The sequence below is a fragment of the Alexandromys fortis genome, unplaced genomic scaffold (genome assembly GCF_014885135.2).
Source record: "Alexandromys fortis isolate MF-2015 unplaced genomic scaffold, M_Fortis_MF-2015_v1.1 scaffold_34, whole genome shotgun sequence".
Classification (NCBI taxonomy): domain Eukaryota; kingdom Metazoa; phylum Chordata; class Mammalia; order Rodentia; family Cricetidae; genus Alexandromys; species Alexandromys fortis.
The window spans coordinates 8844214-8863432 of record NW_026067933.1 but is presented as its reverse complement, the minus strand read 5'-3'; the positions used below and the strand labels follow the sequence as shown (position 1 = coordinate 8863432).

General features: G+C 42.5%; 1 protein-coding gene across 1 annotated transcript in view; it reads left to right on the top strand.

Annotated features, from left to right (window-relative positions):
- Nucleotides 1-16069, top strand: part of Tes (testin LIM domain protein) — a 39188-nt gene extending 23119 nt beyond the window's left edge. Inside the window, exons 3-7 of the mRNA XM_050145914.1 lie at nucleotides 8085-8337; nucleotides 9190-9519; nucleotides 11399-11614; nucleotides 11948-12106; nucleotides 14870-16069. Coding sequence (XP_050001871.1) covers nucleotides 8085-8337; nucleotides 9190-9519; nucleotides 11399-11614; nucleotides 11948-12106; nucleotides 14870-15058 — 1147 coding nt within the window. The 3' untranslated portion in view covers nucleotides 15059-16069. The remainder of the gene's footprint in view (nucleotides 1-8084; nucleotides 8338-9189; nucleotides 9520-11398; nucleotides 11615-11947; nucleotides 12107-14869) is intronic.
- Nucleotides 16070-19219: the final 3150 nt, after the last annotated feature.

Genomic DNA, 19219 nt, shown 5'->3' with positions numbered 1-19219 from the left:
AACTTACGCCCTGTGGAAGAACAGCAACTGCTCTTAACCCCTGAGCCATCTCTCTAGCTCCTGTTTGGTACAGTCGTAGTGCAACAGTCCAGACCAGAGGTCCTAAGTGCAAACAGAGATGCTGCCTGCAAACCAGAGGCACAGGGTCTGCAGCCACTGAATCACCTTCATCGTCACCGTCAGTCCTGACATTTAGGATTCAGGTCTGTACCTCTTTACGCAGCCTCCTTGTAGCCACAGAATGGAATGCTGAAAATGGTTTGGTAGTACTGCTGTGGACGTCTTCGTTGTTTAAGAATCCTCTGGGCACACGGACCTATCCATTTCATCACCTTCTTTGACCTTTGTTGGCAGACTTCAGCGTCTGGCCCCTACTTGTTTATCCAGTCATTCTCCTTCTTCTGAGCATCATGTACTCCCAACTACTTATTCCATGTTATTTCCCCAAGTTCTATGAATTTCTCTCCACGTATGTCCGTGCTTAGGAAGATACTACCTCCCAGCACTAGAAACAGAAATTCTTAGATCATGCACTACTGTTGCCCACTGTATTAGTTAGCTCCAGCTGCTATAACAAAACAGCACAGATCTGGTGGATTAAGTACAAATGTATTTCTCCAGCCATTGCAAAAGCTGTGAAGTCTGTCGAGGGTCTGCTTTCTGGGTTGTAGGCGGTCGCTTTCTCACTATGCATTCTCATGGCCAGTGCATGTATGCATGTGCACACACATACATGGGACAGAGTCGTCCTTGTGTTATGTATGCCCTCCAGTCCTATCCAATTAGGACCCTTTCTCTATGACCTCATTGATCCCTAGTCCCCCCCCCCCCTTGAAGCTTTAACTTTAAGCGGGCTTTTATTAGGCAGTGGGAGTCCAGCATATGGACTGGAGGGGGGCGATGTGATCTGTGGCCCTCCCTCCTGTGTTTCCACACATTCCCAAGTTAGAGATCATTTCTCCTGAATACTGCAGCGTATTCAGGCTTTACTCATAAGCCTCTGGCTAGTGCCTCGCATTGTTTCATCGCTGAGGACAGGGGAGCCCCCCTTATATGGTCAGCCTCTTGGCACAACACAGAGTGTTGCAGGTGATGCATGGATCCGAGAGGTGAATGGAAGTTGAGAATGAGTCACAAAAGTTATAGCAAACTAAAAGTAGCTATTTGTACTTATAGAGGTTTGTCAAGCTTTATTTAAATAGCAAAACTTAAAAAATGTTATAATGNATAATTTATGAACCCTTTCTGTATGCCACAAATGTGATGGTTTTTTTTTCTGTGTAATTGCTTACCACAAATTGAGTATGCAAAAACACCACGTATGAGTTAACTGAGCCTCGGTTCTTATACTTACAGGGAGAAGGGACAGCATAGCTGCATAGCTATTCTGTTTCTTAGCATCTCAGAAGGCCACTATCAAAGTCTTGGTGTGTTTTGTTTGGTTTGATTTGGTTTGTATCTAATTACTCAGTCCTGCTGTTTGTAGAATTTGATTTTTGCTGTTGTTGGACAACTGAGGTCCCTATTTCCTTGTTACCTTTCAGATGAGGTTGCTGTCACCTGTGGAAGCCACACACATACCTTGACTTACAATCCTTACCATTTTCAATCAACAGTGCTTAGGAGCTTTCTGTGTCCCTCGTCTCTCTGATTCTGTTTCCATTCCTTTTGACGGGCTTGAGTGATCAGATTCGGGGAGTAAAACCAGGGATGAAGCCTTAGGGTGGCCTTAGTCTGCCTATCACAGCATGTTATGCCCCCGACTCTTCCTAACACCCACTGGGAGGAAGCATACTTAGGAGAGTAAATAAATACCTTACCAATGCCATGGCTTACGGAGGCAGAGCTGAACTTGACTCCAAAGCTTGGCAAAGTCCTCCTCAGGCTGCGTTAAAAACGGGAACACATGTTCACTCCCACAACCAGGCAACTTTGAGCCTCATCAGGCTGTCTGCTCTGCAGTGTGATTTTGGTGGCACAGACATCCTTGCGATCAATGACATACTTTATCTGGGAGCTCTTCCCTCCTTTAAGGTGCTAGAGAGTCCAAGACTAGAGGAAAACTAGACACTAAGAAAGTTGCTCTCTATCCAATATGAATTATTTATGGGACACACTTTCAGCAAAATGCAGATATAAGTATTTATGAACTGTCTGGCAACAATTCCAAGATTTTAAATCATTTATAGCCAATTTTTTTTCATATTGAATATATAGTAAGATCTTTACAACCATAATCACTCACGCATCATATAAGCAATGGAATTTTACTTTTGCCTTACCTATGTTAAAACAGCCGCATTTTACAAAAGGTGAAATTCCTTCATCGTCGTGTACATGCTGCAGAATTTCTGATTGATTTAAAGCTGGTAGAAAGCTGAAGATTCCCTACCATAAATGGAGTAACCATTGTGTTGGATTCTGTGAGGCCTACACTCATGCCCATACATGTATATCCCTGTTCCAAAAGGGCAGCTTCTAGCCTTTTAAATTACGGTTTGTAGTGGTTGCATAGCCTTGTCTTATATCACCAGGACTGCTGGCAGTGTGCCAGAGCTCTCCAGGTTCCACCGCTTGCAATGGAAAAATAATCATTTTATGAATCATGGTACAAAAATCATTTCTTGCTCAGGAGGGTGAATTGAAGTTTTTGACTGCTTTCATCTTGAAACCATAAATTTCTGTGTTTTTCTTTGTTAAGGCTTTAGAAATTCCATTCTCTCTTGGATTTAAGTAAAGAACTCTCAAGTTATTTTGTAAAAATATCAACTGTGGAGTTTATACCTCTCTCTCTCTCTCTCTCTCTCTCTCTCTCTCTCTCTCTCTCTCTTTCTCTCTGTGTGTGTATTAGGTCCTAATTTTAAAAAATAACCTTCTATTTCTCTCTTTTTTATTAAGTAAATAAAGATTTTAACCAGCTTAATTCTGAATCCCACCAGCTATTTCCCCATGCATCTGACTCTGTAGGCTAGCCTCTGAGAATTGTTAGGAAATGATTGAAGAATTATTGTCAACTAGTGCAACAGAGATCTCCGCGTTGCTGCTGGCACCTGCCTGTGTTCTAGGGTGGCTTGCTGCTATGGTGGCCTGTCCCTGGTTCTTCACTGTAGGCAGGCATGGAGCTGCAGTTGGAAGAGCTGGGAGTGTATGCTCCCTCCAGCTGTGCAGTGATGCGGTCCATCAGAGAAGGTGTTCAACTAGCCCTTTCTGAGTCATCTCTTGCCAAGTGTTCATCCCCAGATGATCCCCATGGCAGTGGGAATGCGGAAGAGCTAGACAACGGTCCCAGTTTAAAACTCTTCATTATTCCGTCCCAGGTTTTCTCTACTTAGAAAACTGAGGAAAACACAACACTTTCATATTTCTTTTCTTCTTCACCATAGCTGTTGGTGTGTTGTTTAGCCTGCTAGGATTTGCTTGGCTAAGGTATACTGGGTAGGTAAAGGGGTTGGAAGGAAAAAGATGCTTCATTAAAACAATGAATCCTCCAAAGGATGACCAAACACACATGCTAAAACTGCTATAAAGGTGGGTCTTGTTTCATTGGTTACTTAGAACTTTCACAGTAAATGGACCTGTACCCATAGTTTGCCAAAACTCATATTTACAAACCAGCAAGTTTCATTTCCCTTATTGTGTCTTTTGTGGTCATTACAAACAAACTTTTTGTTTTATAGTACACATATTTACCGGTGCAAACTTAGGTCACCAAATCCAAAGTCTGAGTCACCTTATATACCTGTTCCTATAAGCAGTCACTTTGCTGATTGCTAGGCTGCACCCCATAGGCCCTGGCTTATAACGATCTGTTTACCAGTCTTGAGAACTAAATTCCTCCTCTTCCTCATTCCCTCTCCAGAAGGTGTAGCTGTAATCTTGATCCAAGCACCATGCGATAGTTTTGTGGATAATTCCCTTGGATAACTGCAGGCGAGTGAAGAGCACACCATAGATGGGTGATCTGATCCACTCCACTAGATGGGGGTATGAGATAACCAGAGGGAAGAAGGGATCTTTTATAGCTATAATAAAATACACTAATTCTCCACAGATATTTTTTACCAAATAAAGTTTCCTGACCAAGATGTGTACAAGAAAAGTCACCCCCATAACTGCCCCCGCTTTGTCTCTCGCCTCTCCCTCTCCCCTCCCTTTCTCCTTTCTCTCTTGTTTCTTCTCTCCACAGCATGCCTAGTGTTTCCAGTTCATGTACTAGAAAGAATTTTAAGAACACTGGAGCCACAAAAACATATAATTATATAAGAATTTGTTATTTGGCAAAGACATCCATTTATTTCTTAGCGCTTTGTTTTTCCTGGTTCTGGCATAAAATTTCAACTCTAAATCTGAAATCCAGTTAGAATCTTCTTCATGCTAATGCTTTACACCTTTATGTGGCCAGTCAGAGCATCAGGGTACAACTCCAAAATTCATTTTTCCTTCCTTCCTTCCTTCCTTCCTTCCTTCCTTCCTTCCTTCCTTCCTTCCTTCCTCCCTTCCTTTCTTCCTTCCTTGCTTCTTACCTTCTTTCCTTCCTGATGAATCTGATTACTTGTGTTTCATTGATTTTCTTCTCTGTGCTCCGAATAATAAATACCTACAGGAAAATATGAATAGAATTGTAGATAGTAGGGTTAGTTTCTAGCTTCAAATCTTAAAATTAATATACTAACTACAAATGTGTGCTCAGTATTTGGTGGACTGGGATTGGGTATTTGTGTTTTTCCTCCTGATTTTTATTTCTTTGGACAGTCATGCTATTAGTTCTTAAGAAAACAGAAACACCAGAAAGACATTGTTAAGAGAGTGGAACCAGCTGTGGTTCACATCCCTATGGCACACTCCCCATCCCAGCTCACCACCTCCCTCTCATAAACATCAGATCGGGAAGGGAAGGGGTCAGCGTCTGCTCCAGTCTTCTGATGAGAGACAAAGACCGATGGTGATCAAGAGAGATGTCGGGAGCGTCCAGTAGTCACATTCACATGATTAGTCCCCCTGTCATTCTTGTCTTTATCCCTCATGGTTTAGAGTTAGTTGACCTTTTCCCACGCTTTCCTGGGTGGAATTCTTCACCCTGTAGTTGTACTTTGGTCCTCTCTGGTATGAGTGGCTAAGCTCTAAAGTTTTGCTAGCGATCTGTGTGATTTGGCACATGGTTAACAGTGTCTTATCCTAACTTGCATCTGTGTTGGCCTCCTGAGTAATCTAAGGTTGCAGAATGCTTCTTGAAATGATCGATTTCATTGCCCCGTATTTCCATCCAAGCTTAAAACTTTAATACCACAGAGCTCCCCTGTCCCTTTACCTCCTCTGTCACCTTTCCCAGTTTGGTCCTTGCCAGACACCCTCTGCTCCTCAGTCTTTCCCGCCATGTTTCCCCCAGGAGGAGAAGGTGGTTGACACAGTTTTCACATCGCTCTCCGAATCTCAAGATTTGAGGGCATTTTGTTTCACCAGAAGGTTAACACTAGATTGTTGTTTATTGTAGTTTACTTAATATCATTATCCCATATCACAGGCAATCCAAATCCCACAGTAGTTTAGTCCTGAGGATATTCAACCTTTCAACTTTTCCCACTCCTTACCTCAAATCTATTTCTCTTTTGTATTTAATCTTGATGAATCCAACATTAATTTTACCATCTTTTTCATTACCAAAATTTGTTTTTTTTTTGAGAGAATATCACTAATCCCAAATCAACCACAGAGTTTAGTTATTATTTGCTTGTAAGAGGATCTGAAATCTCTTCTTTTTCATCCCGTTCTCTAATGCCCTAGTGAGAGCTGTAGTATATCTTACCCATGGCACAGCACAGACCACCAAACATAGGAGTTACATTAAAAGTAGTTACTGTGGTGCTGTCGTTAAAAACCACACCGCTGCTAACTCAATGCACCATTAACACATAGTCTTCCAGTACGTTTTAGCCGAGTCTCTGCATGGTTGGTTGTGTGGGTATTTGAAATAGTAGGTCTGTTCATGTTTCTAATTCTCTGTGTCTCCATAACTCGTAAATGCTATTACAATGAAGTTCAAACTCTGCACCACACACCTGCAAGTGTCTCGTGCCTGTCTCGATCTCGAGCCTCATCTGCTCGCACTCATTCATTGGTAGGCTCATCTGGTATGGGACCCATGTGAATATCTCTTTCCTCCTATAGGGCCACTACAAATACTCCTCTTTCTATTCCTGTGTTGGGAGCCTTTTCTTGTCTTTTCCCCATCCGCAGATACACACTTGCACACCCCCATACTTATGGTTTATGCAGCTTTCATCTCTAAACTTAAATGCCACTTTCTTTTCTAACCCTTTACTTACCAGGTTGAAGTGAAAATTCTAGTCACGGAAGTCTGTTTTTCCATTCCTAAGGCAGATGCAATTAAAATATGTCTCTGTGTGTCTGTGTAATCATCTCACCAGGAAGTAGATTTTAGATGGTCAACCCGGGCAGTTGTGGTGCATGCCCTAATCCCAGCACTAGGAGCAGAGGCTGGCAGATCTCTGTGTGTTCGAGGCCAGCCTGCTCTACAGAGTGAGTTCCAGCACAGCCAGGGTTGTTAACACAGAGAAACCCTGTCTTAAAAAACTAAACAACAACAACAATAACAAAGGTTAAATCTGTGGTTTTCATTAGGTCCTGGACTCAAGCATGCTGCTTGACACATGGACACACATGTAGGTTGCATGAGTGAATGTCTGATGCTAGAGAGATAAGTGGATCATGGTTGTGTTCTTAAACGGCAATGAACATCACGAGGCCAATGGATTATTGATTCATTTGTCTTATTTTGGAGTCATAGTGTCTATAGGTAGCCCTGGCTGGCCAGAACCTAATACCAGGCCATTTTTGTCTTATAAATAATAGAATACATGACAGCTGGTAGACAAGTATTGAAAAAATTAGAGATAAAAGGAAGGAATGGGGAAACTATGAAAATGGAAAGGAAAGGGAGAGGAATAGAGAGGAAAGGAAGTTGAGAAAGGCTATAGACCTAAACGTAGGATCTTGGTCTTTTATGGGAAAAAGAATATAAATCTCCTACTTATTAAAAAAAAAAAAGCTTGGGGAAAGACAATGAAATATTAACAGGTAATGAATAGAATGTGAGATCTCCCTCCCTCCCCACACCTCCTCTCTCTCTTTCTCTCTCTCTCTTTTTCTCTTTCACACATACACACACTTTATCTTTATCTGTATTTATTTTATGCTGAGTTTATTCCTATGTCGTAAGTTTTTGCTTCTTCAGTTTCTTCTGAGATATCTTTTTCTTCTGTGCACCCTCCCCCTTCTGACTTTGGAACAGTTTGTTCCTTTCCAGGGAGGGTTAATCCGGCCATGAGCTCCTTGGCACATCTTAGGTGCTTTGTCCAGTGAATGTGTTCAGTAACTAGAGACCCTACATCTCGGTCCTTCAGTTCAGCACCACTCTCTACATTTGAAAGCATGTACAGCAAATTTTCAGCACTCTTTCTTCGCCACCAATCCTATGTCCAGCCCCACTGTTTGGCCTGGGTGCACCTACAGACTCCAACATGTAGCTCCGGACAGCACCTTTCATATACTTGGTGGCTTTTCAGATATGTGTACTCTTGATAGCCTGGGCAGTCTCACAGAAGTTCTTCAAATGAACCCGAAGATTCGAACCTCTTGATCTGCATGATTTTGTATAGTAGTGAACCATCTTCCCAGGTCACCTAGGGCAGCTTATAGGAAGAAGAAGGGGATGTGGCATCTCTTGCTGTGATAGTTTGGGCAGCTCTATGTGTTTATTTATTTTGGTTAGAGGGTACGGTGTGAGGAACAGATGCCACATGGGTCATCCTTAGACCGGCCCTCTCAAATATGCACTTTTTAGTTATAGCCTGGCTTGTCGAAGTCTAATAAAGCAAGGATGTGTTTTCATGTGTCTTTCTTAAGTTATGAATATTCATCCCTCCCCATGCAAGAAAGTACTTTCTTGTTTATATTATTATATATAATACCTTCTAAAGTATTTTATGAGCCATGAAGGACTGCACATATGTAGTTGTCACCAGTTAGGTGGAGTTGGTTATTTTCTGCTTTCCCCCAAATCATAGAAAAATATGCCGTAACTGCAAATGCGGACAAGAAGAACATGATGTCCTCCTGAGCACCGAGGAGGATCGGAAAGTGGGGAGACTCTTTGAAGACACCAAGTACACCACCCTGATTGCCAAGCTGAAGTCAGATGGAATTCCCATGTATAAACGCAATGTTATGATATTGACCAATCCGGTTGCTGCCAAGAAGAATGTCTCCATCAACACTGTTACCTATGAGTGGGCTCCCCCGGTCCAGAACCAGGCACTGGTAAGTACTGGGGGAAGGAGGATGAGGGAGGAGACTTTTGTTGTTCTTGCTGTTGTTGCTAGACTTAGGAACTAGGAAGTACTTAGTACCCTAGTACTTCCTTCTGTAATAGAGTCAACCGCTACTCATCTGTTTACTTTGAGTTCCCATTATAGAGACTTTAGGTTCTGATTACTACATTTTAAAATATGAGTCTAGATAACTCTTATACTTTTTTGAATGTCTAATTTACCTGATTTTAAAGGAATCTTTCTAACAATTTTAGTAATTATGTGAAAATCATTAAAATAATTGAGAGTTTTTATATCAATCTGCCCGATTTTCTGGTGTACTCACAAAACTTTTCCCAAGATGAGGAGGAATAAATAATAGCACTTCTGACTTTATTTAGAACTGAAGAAAAATGCTCCAACATTATATTTCTTTTACTATAAAAGGCAAAAAAATGTGATTTTGCATCAAGCTTCTTCCATTATTATGACAAGTGGATGAAGCATTGCAAGGTCAATAGGTCACCGTTACAGTAAATCTCACAGTGACGTTTGTATGTGCAGAAAGAGCCACTGATCCACATGCACTCACAGTGATCTACCCAAAATCTTCTCATAGCCACGCATCTGTAGATTCAGCACAGCTAAACAGTCGCGATGCAAATGTTCTGAAAACTGGATGGAGGCGGCTGATTTCATGGAGAAAAATGTGTTTCTATGTTCACAGAAACCTGCTTTTTATGTTTTACTGTCTCTAGTTGTTTATAGCGAAGGATGAACTGCCCTTCCTGAGTAAACTTGTTTCTGGTGTGTTATGAAAGATTGACTAACCCCATTTAACACCCACCTCCCTGCACTCCAGGCCAGGCAGTACATGCAGATGCTGCCCAAAGAGAAACAGCCAGTGACAGGCTCGGAGGGGGCACAGTACCGGAAGAAGCAGCTGGCAAAGCAGCTCCCTGCCCATGACCAGGACCCGTCTAAGTGCCATGAGCTGTCACCCAAGGAAGTGAAGGAGATGGAGCAGTTTGTGAAGAAGTACAAGAGCGAGGCTCTGGGGGTGGGTGACGTGAAGCTCCCCTCTGAGATGAACGCCCAGGGTGACAAGCTGCACAGTCCTGCTGGGGATAGAAACACTCCAGCCACAGTGCTGCCCAAGGAAAAGTCTGCCGCGCCCAAGAAGACCCAGTATGTGAGTAACCGGACTGTTGCCTTGCGTTCGTGGATGCTTCCTTTCTTAGAACGCTTTTTTTCTAAAAGGAATGAACAAGGGAAAGAAAACGAGTCAGAGTTCAGTTTGGACTGAGCTGGGAGAGTTATGTTTGGGAGGTCTGTCTGAAGCTACATTTTCTGATTATTTTAAAGAATAATCTTGAGTTTATGTGGTCACAGTAGTTGGCTTTACCTTGGCCTCTTACTTGAATATAACATACCAACCTAGCATCTGTTTCTTTCAAAAAAAATTGAACGTTCTATTTATTTATTATTTTTGTGTGTATGGGTGATTTTTGCCTGGCTGTATATCTGTGTACTATATATCCACAATGCCCATGGACGAGAAGAGGTTTTGGATGCCCAGGGGCTGGAGATATAGACAGTAGTGAGATACCATGTGGGTGCTGGGCATTGAACCCACATCCTCTGGAAGAGCAGCCTGGTGCCCTTTGTTGTTGTTGTTTTGAGACAAGGTTGCGCTGTATAGCTCTGGCTGTCCTGGAACTAACTCTTGTATTCCAAGCTGGCCTCCAACTCACAGAGATCCTCCTGCCTCTGCCTCCCTAGTGCAGGATTAAAGGCATGCACCACCACTGCCCAGTCCAGCTGGTGCTCTTAACTGCTGAGACATCTCTCTAGCCCAACATTTTCTTCTAAACATAACCTTTATGTTAACTAGTTATCTTTTATATATCAAATGTTTCTGTAGTTTATTACATTGGCTAATATCATCAACGTAACACTGAGTGGTGATGACATTACTATCAGCTTCCTTAACTGACTTCAGCAAATACACTGGGTCTCTGTATCTTACCGTGATACATGCAGATCATAGTAATACATGCAGATCATAGTAAGGAAGCGCCTGTCAACTCCTGCTGAACTTTTTATTAACACCCGTATTAATGAAATGTTTGTTCCTTTCTCAAGTTTGAGTCAATTTGTGCTTCGACAATTTCACACATGTATATAATATATCCTGATTGTCCCATCCCTCTCTTATCTTCCTCCCACGCCCATTAAGCCCCTATGTCTCTTTCTCACACTCGTATCTTAACGTTTTTATGATCTACTTACTGAGCTTCACCAAGACTCTGTGGCCCTGGGGTTGGAACTCTGCTTTGGAGCCTAGTGGGTACCCAGATGAAGACAATGGCTGCCCATCCCCCAGAATCCATCAGTAACCCATAGTTCAGCAAGAAAGTCATGCCCCCTGTGAGGCCCTCCCCAATGCGTGATTGACTGTTGACTGGCCCAATCTTGTGCAGGCCCAGTGCAGACAGCCTCCACCACTGTGTGATCCTAACTGCATGGGAAAAGTGCAGAAGGCATTTCACAGCCCTCGCTTCTCTGTTTTCTAGTCCTTAGACGCTTTCTCCCACTTCTGCCTAGATACTCCCTGAGTGCCTTAAATGTTCTCTTTGGAGCTGGGCACTCGTCATCACCTAGCCTCAGCTCCCTGAGCTGTCTGAATCTTCGCCATGACTAAGGCCGAGGGCAGCCTTTGTTTATGAGCATAAACAGGAACGTGTAGAAGGCAATGTATGGCTGGATCAGTGCCGCTGGACAACCGTAGTGAGCTCCTGCCTAGCACCACCTCAGCCATGGGTTCTGACTGGGTTTACAGTAACAAGTATGAATTTCCTTATGGAACGGGCCTCAAATTCAGTCAGAGCTTATCTTTAGACATAAATAAGAATGAATTATGCTTAGGTTAATCTAGTTTTGCTTGTAAGACCATACCTAAGATTCAGACTTTAGAAATGGCCTCTCTTGAAGCCATTGCTTGATATGCCCTGAAGCAGGGTCTGGGGCACCAGGGCTCTGACGATTCTCGTTCGGGTTCTCTCCTCTAGTCATGCTACTACTGCAAACAGACCATGAAGGAAGGAGACCCAGCCATCTACGCGGAAAGGGCTGGCTATGATAAACTCTGGCACCCGGCCTGTTTCATCTGCAGCACCTGCGGCGAACTCCTAGTCGACATGATTTACTTCTGGAAGAACGGGAAGCTGTACTGTGGCCGCCATTACTGTGACAGCGAGAAGCCCCGCTGTGCTGGCTGTGACGAGGTGTGTTCTCCAGGGCTCACCCGCTTTGCAGCCTCTCCCTGGTGCTGCTCCTGGCTCCCTCAGCCAGCAGCCAACAGGCATTCACCAAGCACTAAACTTGCAGGAAACTTGGTTACTTTCCACTCTGCATGTCCTGAGTAAACTAACCAAAGACCATCGGAAACCAATTGATTTTAATAATAAATTCAGACGTAATGTTACCATTTTCAAATATCGAACCCCAAGAAGGCACCCGCCCTTGTTGATTTAACTGCCTGTCTAGAGAACCCGGGTTTGTCACTGTGGTCTAGAGAAGGAGATGACTAATGGGCTGTTCTTTTCTCCTCTGGCCAGTTGATATTCAGCAATGAATATACCCAAGCAGAGAATCAGAACTGGCACCTGAAACATTTCTGCTGCTTTGACTGTGACAACATCCTGGCGGGAGAGATATACGTGATGGTCAGCGACAAGCCTGTGTGCAAGCCCTGCTACGTGAAGAACCATGCCGTGGTAAGCAACGCGGGGGACACACTGGCCCCAGCCGGTCTGCTGACTTCAGTCGGTCTGCTGACTTCAGTGTCCGCCTCTCTTCTGATCTCCTGAAAGTGGGAAGCCAAGAGCCAACCTTGTATAAAGAAAGCTTGTGGTTCCTTCATGGGCTGTTTAAAACCAGGCAGTTCAGAAGCTGCAAATGCAATGACAGCCGGGACCTCAAGGTGGCTCATTCTACCTTGTGTTTGCCATGTAGATTATATATGGTGCTTGCTGATAAGTTCCTAACCGAAAAGTAAATTCTTACGATGAATGGATTTATTCTTACTATAGATCAGATTCTATTTAAAATGGTTTCTGGAGACTTTAGAGAGGGCTCAACAGTTTTGAGAGCTTGTTGCTCTTCCAGAGGACCCAAGTTCACTTCTAAGCACCCACATGGCAGCTCACAATCATCCGAACCTCCAGTCCCAGGGTTTTTGATGTCCTCTTCAGGCACTAGACTCATACATGATGCACAGACGAATACTGCAGGCAAAGCACTCATGCACATAAAATACTAAAATGAATACACTGAAAAAAATTAAATAGTTTCTGTATATATTACTAACTCACCCATTAGGACCTTGTTTTACTCCCTGGAAATGACACAGTGACTGTTTTTTAAACCCTCGTGGAATTGATGTAGTACAACAAAAATTGACCTTTATATTTAGATTTATTGTGTGGACCATTCAGGTGCTTAATGTGCAAGTGTGTTTCTTATTGCATCCATTGTGTTCCCAAGAGCTGCTGCTGCATGCTGGCCAAGAGATGGTAATTCAGATATAGGGAGAAAAGATGACCATATATAGTCTGGCTCATAAACCAGGAATATCAGAACGATAGACACCTACCTTTTTTTTTTTAAGTTTAGTTTAAGGTCTCTCTAAGCTATTACATAGGGGAAACTCCTGGGAAAGGAAAATATGTACCCATATGTAGTTCTAAAAGTATGGTGCTTTGACAAAAAGGCAAATTTTGATGTCTGCCATCTTCAGTCTTGACTCATTGCCTCATGTGTTTTCTATCCACTTTAAAAAAGAATGTCTAATCATTTAATTTTATAATACGCCATTGTTTCTTTTAGAAAAGTTACTTTTTCAGTAAAGTGAACCATTGGCTTTACCTAATATTAAAACAAGACATCTTTATCCCACCTGAAGGGGAAAGATGTTTGTGCATGTAGTGTGCTACATGATGTAAATCTTTGGAGATCATTGGCCTTACGGGGTTAATTTGAATAGATATTTTATTATTATTTTAAAGGTGACAGAGAAAACAGTTATTTTTTAGACCTGAAGAAATATCCTCAGTCTAAACAGGATTTCTGAGATAAACATTAACTGGGAGAAGATGTGAAATGGCCAGATACCTAGTTTGGTTTGTCTCCATGTGCTCTGGGATCCCATGGCCACCCAGGATTCACATCTGGGAGGCTCACGGGGTCCACCTGTGAGAGAGCCATTTACAACGAATAAAATTAGCTACCTTGTTTGGCAGTGGTGGCGCACGCCTTTAATCCCAGCACTGAGGCAGAGGCAGGAGGATCTCTGTGAGTTCAAGGCCAACCTGGTCTACAAGAGCTTGTTCCAGGACAGGCTCCAAAGCTATAGAGAAACCCTGTCTCGAAAAACAAAAAAAACAAAACAAAACAAAAGAATTAGCTACCTCATATCTCGTGTTCAAATAAAAGAAGCAAGAAGGATGGAAGTAAACAGCTCTCTGAGCTATGTGAGGTTTATGAACACAGGACATATCCTGCCAGGCCCATTATGGTAAAGGATACTGTACCCTTGAAGGCCCTGAGTGCACAGGTGGTTTTAAGATTCTTGAATAAGTTTTCTGCAATAATACAGAATATCATTTGCTCTCTTCATACATATGTTCAGTTCAGAAGAATATTATGCTGTGTGTGTATGTATGAGTGTGTCTGCATCATTTGTATATTTGAGTATAACACACAGGGCACTGAAGGGCGGCCTGGGGCTATAGTTCAGTTGGCGCAGTACTTGCATTGTGTGCGAAGCCCTGGCTTTGATCCCCAGCACTGCAGACATAAACCAGGCATGATGGCGCCCAACCATTATCTCAGCACTTGGGAGGCGGAAGGAGAAGTGTGGAGAATTTGGGCCCAGCCTGAGACCTTGTCCATGGAACACAAGCTGAGTGGTACAGGGGATGAAAGTATTAAAGTCCATGGCCTAGATGACAGATAAATTATGACAAAATGGAAACTAATTAATCGGAGCTATATTTATGGTGTGAACTAATTATTCTCAAGTACTGTCAGTATTTTTAATTGAATCCTTAATTACTTTGAAAAACGGTTTTAATTTCCTACTCTCTAGAGATTAGTGGCCTTAATAATCACATGTCCATGTCATAGGCATGACATGTCCATGCCATAGGTATGATGTTACCACTTCAAAGCTTTAATGAACTGGAACCAAATGCAGTGCTCCTGGGTTGGCTGCAGTAACATCCTATTTGTAACACCATAGGGGGCAGCTTAGGAGCGGCTTCCACCTGTTTGCCTTTGCCTGCTGTTTCTCACCTGGCTCAGCATATACAGATCCCTGCTGACTTCAGTGATTCCCGAAGATGCTGCTGTCACTTGCCTATTTTTTATTCCTTTTCAAACTTACCATCTGAAGACTCAGGCTCCGTTTGCCCTTGGGTGCCAGTGTGGCTGACATGGTTGGTCTCTAATGGTCTTCTGCTGACTTTATCCCCACACAGGTGTGTCAAGGCTGCCACAACGCCATCGACCCGGAAGTGCAGAGAGTGACCTACAATAGCTTCAGCTGGCACGCGTCTACAGAGTGCTTCCTCTGCTCCTGCTGCAGCAAGTGTCTTATCGGGCAGAAGTTCATGCCCGTAGAAGGAATGGTTTTCTGCTCCGTGGAGTGCAAGAAGCTGATGTCCTAGGAGGAGAACACCGAGCAGTGTTGGGCCATAGCTATCCACAATGGCCTGCATTTCATGATACAATGCAATTGGAAAAACTAATAAAAGAAAAAAAAAAACTATATAGCAAACCAAAAGATTTTGTCCAATATTTTTTTTAACCTTAGGAATTTTGTCTGTCTTAATTTTAAATTACTACTTTAAGCATGTGATTAAAAAATATAGAGAGAGAACAATGAAGAACTGTCGCTTTTATTTCCACACATGAAATCTTTGAGTTGGAAGCTTGAATTTAATTGATCTTTATAACGGCGTACCCTTAGTGCCAAATAATATATATCACTTAAAAGCTAGTGTCCTGGGAGAGATGAGCGTGTTGACTCCTATGCTTTGATTCACGTGGAAAATGTAAAGGAATTAGGTGTTGCCTGATGCGACACTCGTTGAACGCTGTGATGCGCAGTGAGTTCCTTCTGCAGACACTCGGGGTGCTGCGTAGTGGGTGTCCCAACGCCTAAGCCTTCGGAAGCGCCTCCTTCTGGAGGCGAAGGGGACTCTTCCTCGTTGCCTTTCCTTGTATTTACCTCTCAGTGTTCTCTTCTGCCGTCCAGTGACCTCCATTTATGGCCTTGGGTATTTTATATGTATGTGGCGGAACAATATGTGCACTTTGCTCTTAGACTTTTTGTTTTGTTTTGCTTGTTGTCTAGATGATAAAAGCAGGCTATTCACTTAGTTTTGTTTTTTTAATCCAAAGAGTATGTATAGATTTCATACCTAGGGAATTGTAGTTTGTGCTGATGTCATTTGCCTGCCCTGGCGATAGTTTTTGCATGATTTTCAGGCTTACGCCATGGAAACTCTCTTATGCTACCTCTGGGCTTGCTGTCTTCTTGCCTGCACACTCCCATTCTTGGGTGTTTTTAATGTTTTCCCCTTGTATGCTTTCACACATAACTATGCACTATAAATATTATATGCAATGACTGTTATATATGCTATTCAAAATAAAGTCTCTTTCACTTTTAATAATTGTCTTTCTTCCACGTCCGTTTTGCAGTTAAGTATCTAGTACAGCAGGGGGCGATGTCTCCAAGAGTAAAAATACCCTGACAAAAGTAAAATCCTCTTCCCGACAGGACAGACATAAAGTGTCTCCCTGCAGAGAAAGAAGGAGTTTTGGGAAGCCTTAAGTCAGCACTTGTTCATAATCGTAATACTTAGGTCATGCAGAAGTTTTCATTAAAGGTATCACTATTTTAGTTAAACTTTAGAAAGAGAACCAAATATTGCATTCTACTTGTTTTAAGAGGGCATTTTCTTTCTTTCTGTCTTTCTTGCTTGTTGCTTTTTGCTTTTTTTATTATTATTATTTTTTAAAGCTGGGGCCTCAAAAGGTAGTCCCACTAGCCTGCTTCAGACTCGGTTCTCCTGCATTAGCCTCCCAAGTGTTAAGACTTCAAGTGTGCCCTATGGTGCCTATCTATAAATACAATGTTATAAATTTCCTAGTGATTTTTCTAGATTCTAGATTATTGTGTGTGTGTGTGTGTGTGTGTGTGTGTTTCTTCAGTCTGAAACTGGTTTGTTTTGTTTTAAGATAGGGTCTTGTGTCTTAGGATGATCTCAAAATCACTATGTAGCCAAAAATGACCTTGATCTTCTTGTGCCTTTCTCCAAGTACTAGCTGTGCACCCTGAGCCTGGTTTCTGCTGTGCTCTTAACCAAACTCAGGAGTTTCGTGCATGCTGGACAAACACATTCTGCCTCCCTCCCCCACCTCCCCAAGTCTGAAGTATTTCTGACTTGGTAGTTTTAATTTTGTCTGACTCATACTCAGGACTGTTGGTTTGGGTTTTTATATGTTTGTTGATTTTTGTTTTACTTTGTTTCGTTTTCAGTTGCTGTTTTTCTGTTGCATGCCACTGATTTATGTATTGCATATGCACGCACACAAACACACACAGAAAGTATGTACACAAGTGCTTAACGAGTACATTGTATTCCCTCTGAATTGTGCCAGTCCCAACAATAAAAAGTACCTTTTTGAAGCTGGAACACATAGAACAGTGTTGAAAGGAGTAATCCAATCCTACATATTAATACCCTGTAACCACCGCTTTACCCTTATCTTCACCTTGATTTGTCCCAAATAGTAACAGATATGTTCTAGTCCATTTTGTTTGTAACATTTAATACTTTCCTGAGACATCGGCAGACTGAGAATAAAGTTGAATGGAACCCCCTTCACACTACCACAGCACACTCTTCCCACGTCTGGCCCACTGCCCCCGTGCCGCCAGCTAAGACAGCTAAGATAAGGCTGGCACTAGGCATGCCATTCACTAAGAAAATGACTACCTGTCTGTCATGGAACGAATGAAGAGTGCGGGTGGCAGAGATCCACTGAGCCTGGCTCTCCCCTGAATACTTGTAGGTTGCCCTTGCAATACAGGGTCATGAACCCCGTGTGGCTCAGAGGTCATCAAGGAACTTGGACATTCTTGTTAGTTGGTGGCCTAGTTTACCTCTGTCGCTAGGGAACACCATTGCCAAAAGCATCTTCTGTGGGGCATTTGGTTTATAGGATACAATCCCTTATTGAGGGAAACAAAGGCAGGAACCTATTGTCAGAAACGGAAACTGAGAAATGCTTCCTACTGGTTGGTTCCCTTCAGCTTGCTCAGTTAGCTTTGGTACACAGTTAGGCAAAGTTGCCTAGGAATGCCACTGCCCACAGTGGACTGGGCCCACTACATCAGTTAGCAATTAAGAAAATGTCTCACACACAAAAAAAGAAAAAAGAAAGAAAAAGAATGATAAAAAGCCTCAGAAACTGACCAATTCCATGAAGACAATTTTTCAATTGTTCCTTCTTCCTAGGTGAGTATAATAAAAAAAAAAATCAAACAGGCATGGGCAGCCATTATGTTGGTGGTTCTGTTGAACTTGTCCATATTGGGTTTCATGGTCCAAGTTGATGAGGTCAACTGACCAGGTCTCTTCCTCAAGAGGGCACCAGATCTCATTACAGATGGTTGTGAGCCACCATGTGGTTGCTGAGAATTGAACTTGGGATCTTTGGAAGAGTAGGCAGTGCTCTTAACTGCTGAGCCGTCTCTCCTGTTCAAATTTCTTTATAAGAAAGTAAGATACTAATTCTATGCTATTATTTTTCTTCTACTACTGAGGATATAGCTCCCTTCCTGTTGCATAGCCATTTCCTCTGAATAGAAGCATTCCCTTAAGGAAGGAGGCAAAGACCCTTATTACTCAAGAAGTAAGCAAATTTCACAAGTCTGAGGAAGCTGAAACAAGATTTATCGGTGCCTCTCAGGAGGTTGTAGAACAGTGGTTCTCATTCTGTGGGTCATGGCCCTTGAAAGGACCAGAATCGGCACAAGATTGATTTCCCCTGGAGGGACAAAGGAAAGGGAATAGAGGACACATTTAAGAGATAGAAGATGAGGGAGAAGGGGAAGAGAAGAAGGTAAATAGGGAATGGATATTTGCTCTGGTGGGACAAAAGACTGCCTCTGGATAGAGGAGTGTGTGTGTGTGTGTGTGTGTGTGTGTGTGTGTGTGTGTGTGTGTAGACACACATGGCCCATAGGCAAAGGGCAGTTAATAAAGTAAAAGGGGAAACCCCATGTTAGGATGAGTTGGTATGTTTTGATTGGACGTGTTAATTAGAATAACCACAAGGGGACTTCTGATTGTTGAACTTCAATACTTTGAGAGCCTCAGGGGAGGAAACAGCCAAATAAGGGATTAGACCTTAGTGGCTAGCTTTAGGAATGCAAGATAATGGGCTTGTTGTTGTTGTTATTTTGTTCTTAATAAGGAAGAGGGAATGGGGGAGGAGGACAAGGCCTGTCTGTGCCAGGTTTGTCCTGGTTGGGCCTACTGAAGGCCTTCAACCCCTTTCACAGGGGTCATCTAAGATCACCATTGAGCAAAAGAACATTAACTAACAGTTCTCTTGCTGCAAACGCCAACACTAAAGCCTTCCCTGGAAGCTAAAAAAAAAAAAAAAATAGTTTTATCTGGATTTGTGCATTTCTTTTTCTAAATTCAAATAACACAAAATAGGTTTATTCTAATTAGCTGTTAATCGGTAAAATAATAAAAAAAATTCTCATTAGACCCTCATGTGAGTTCATTTCTAAGGTGCAGAATTTA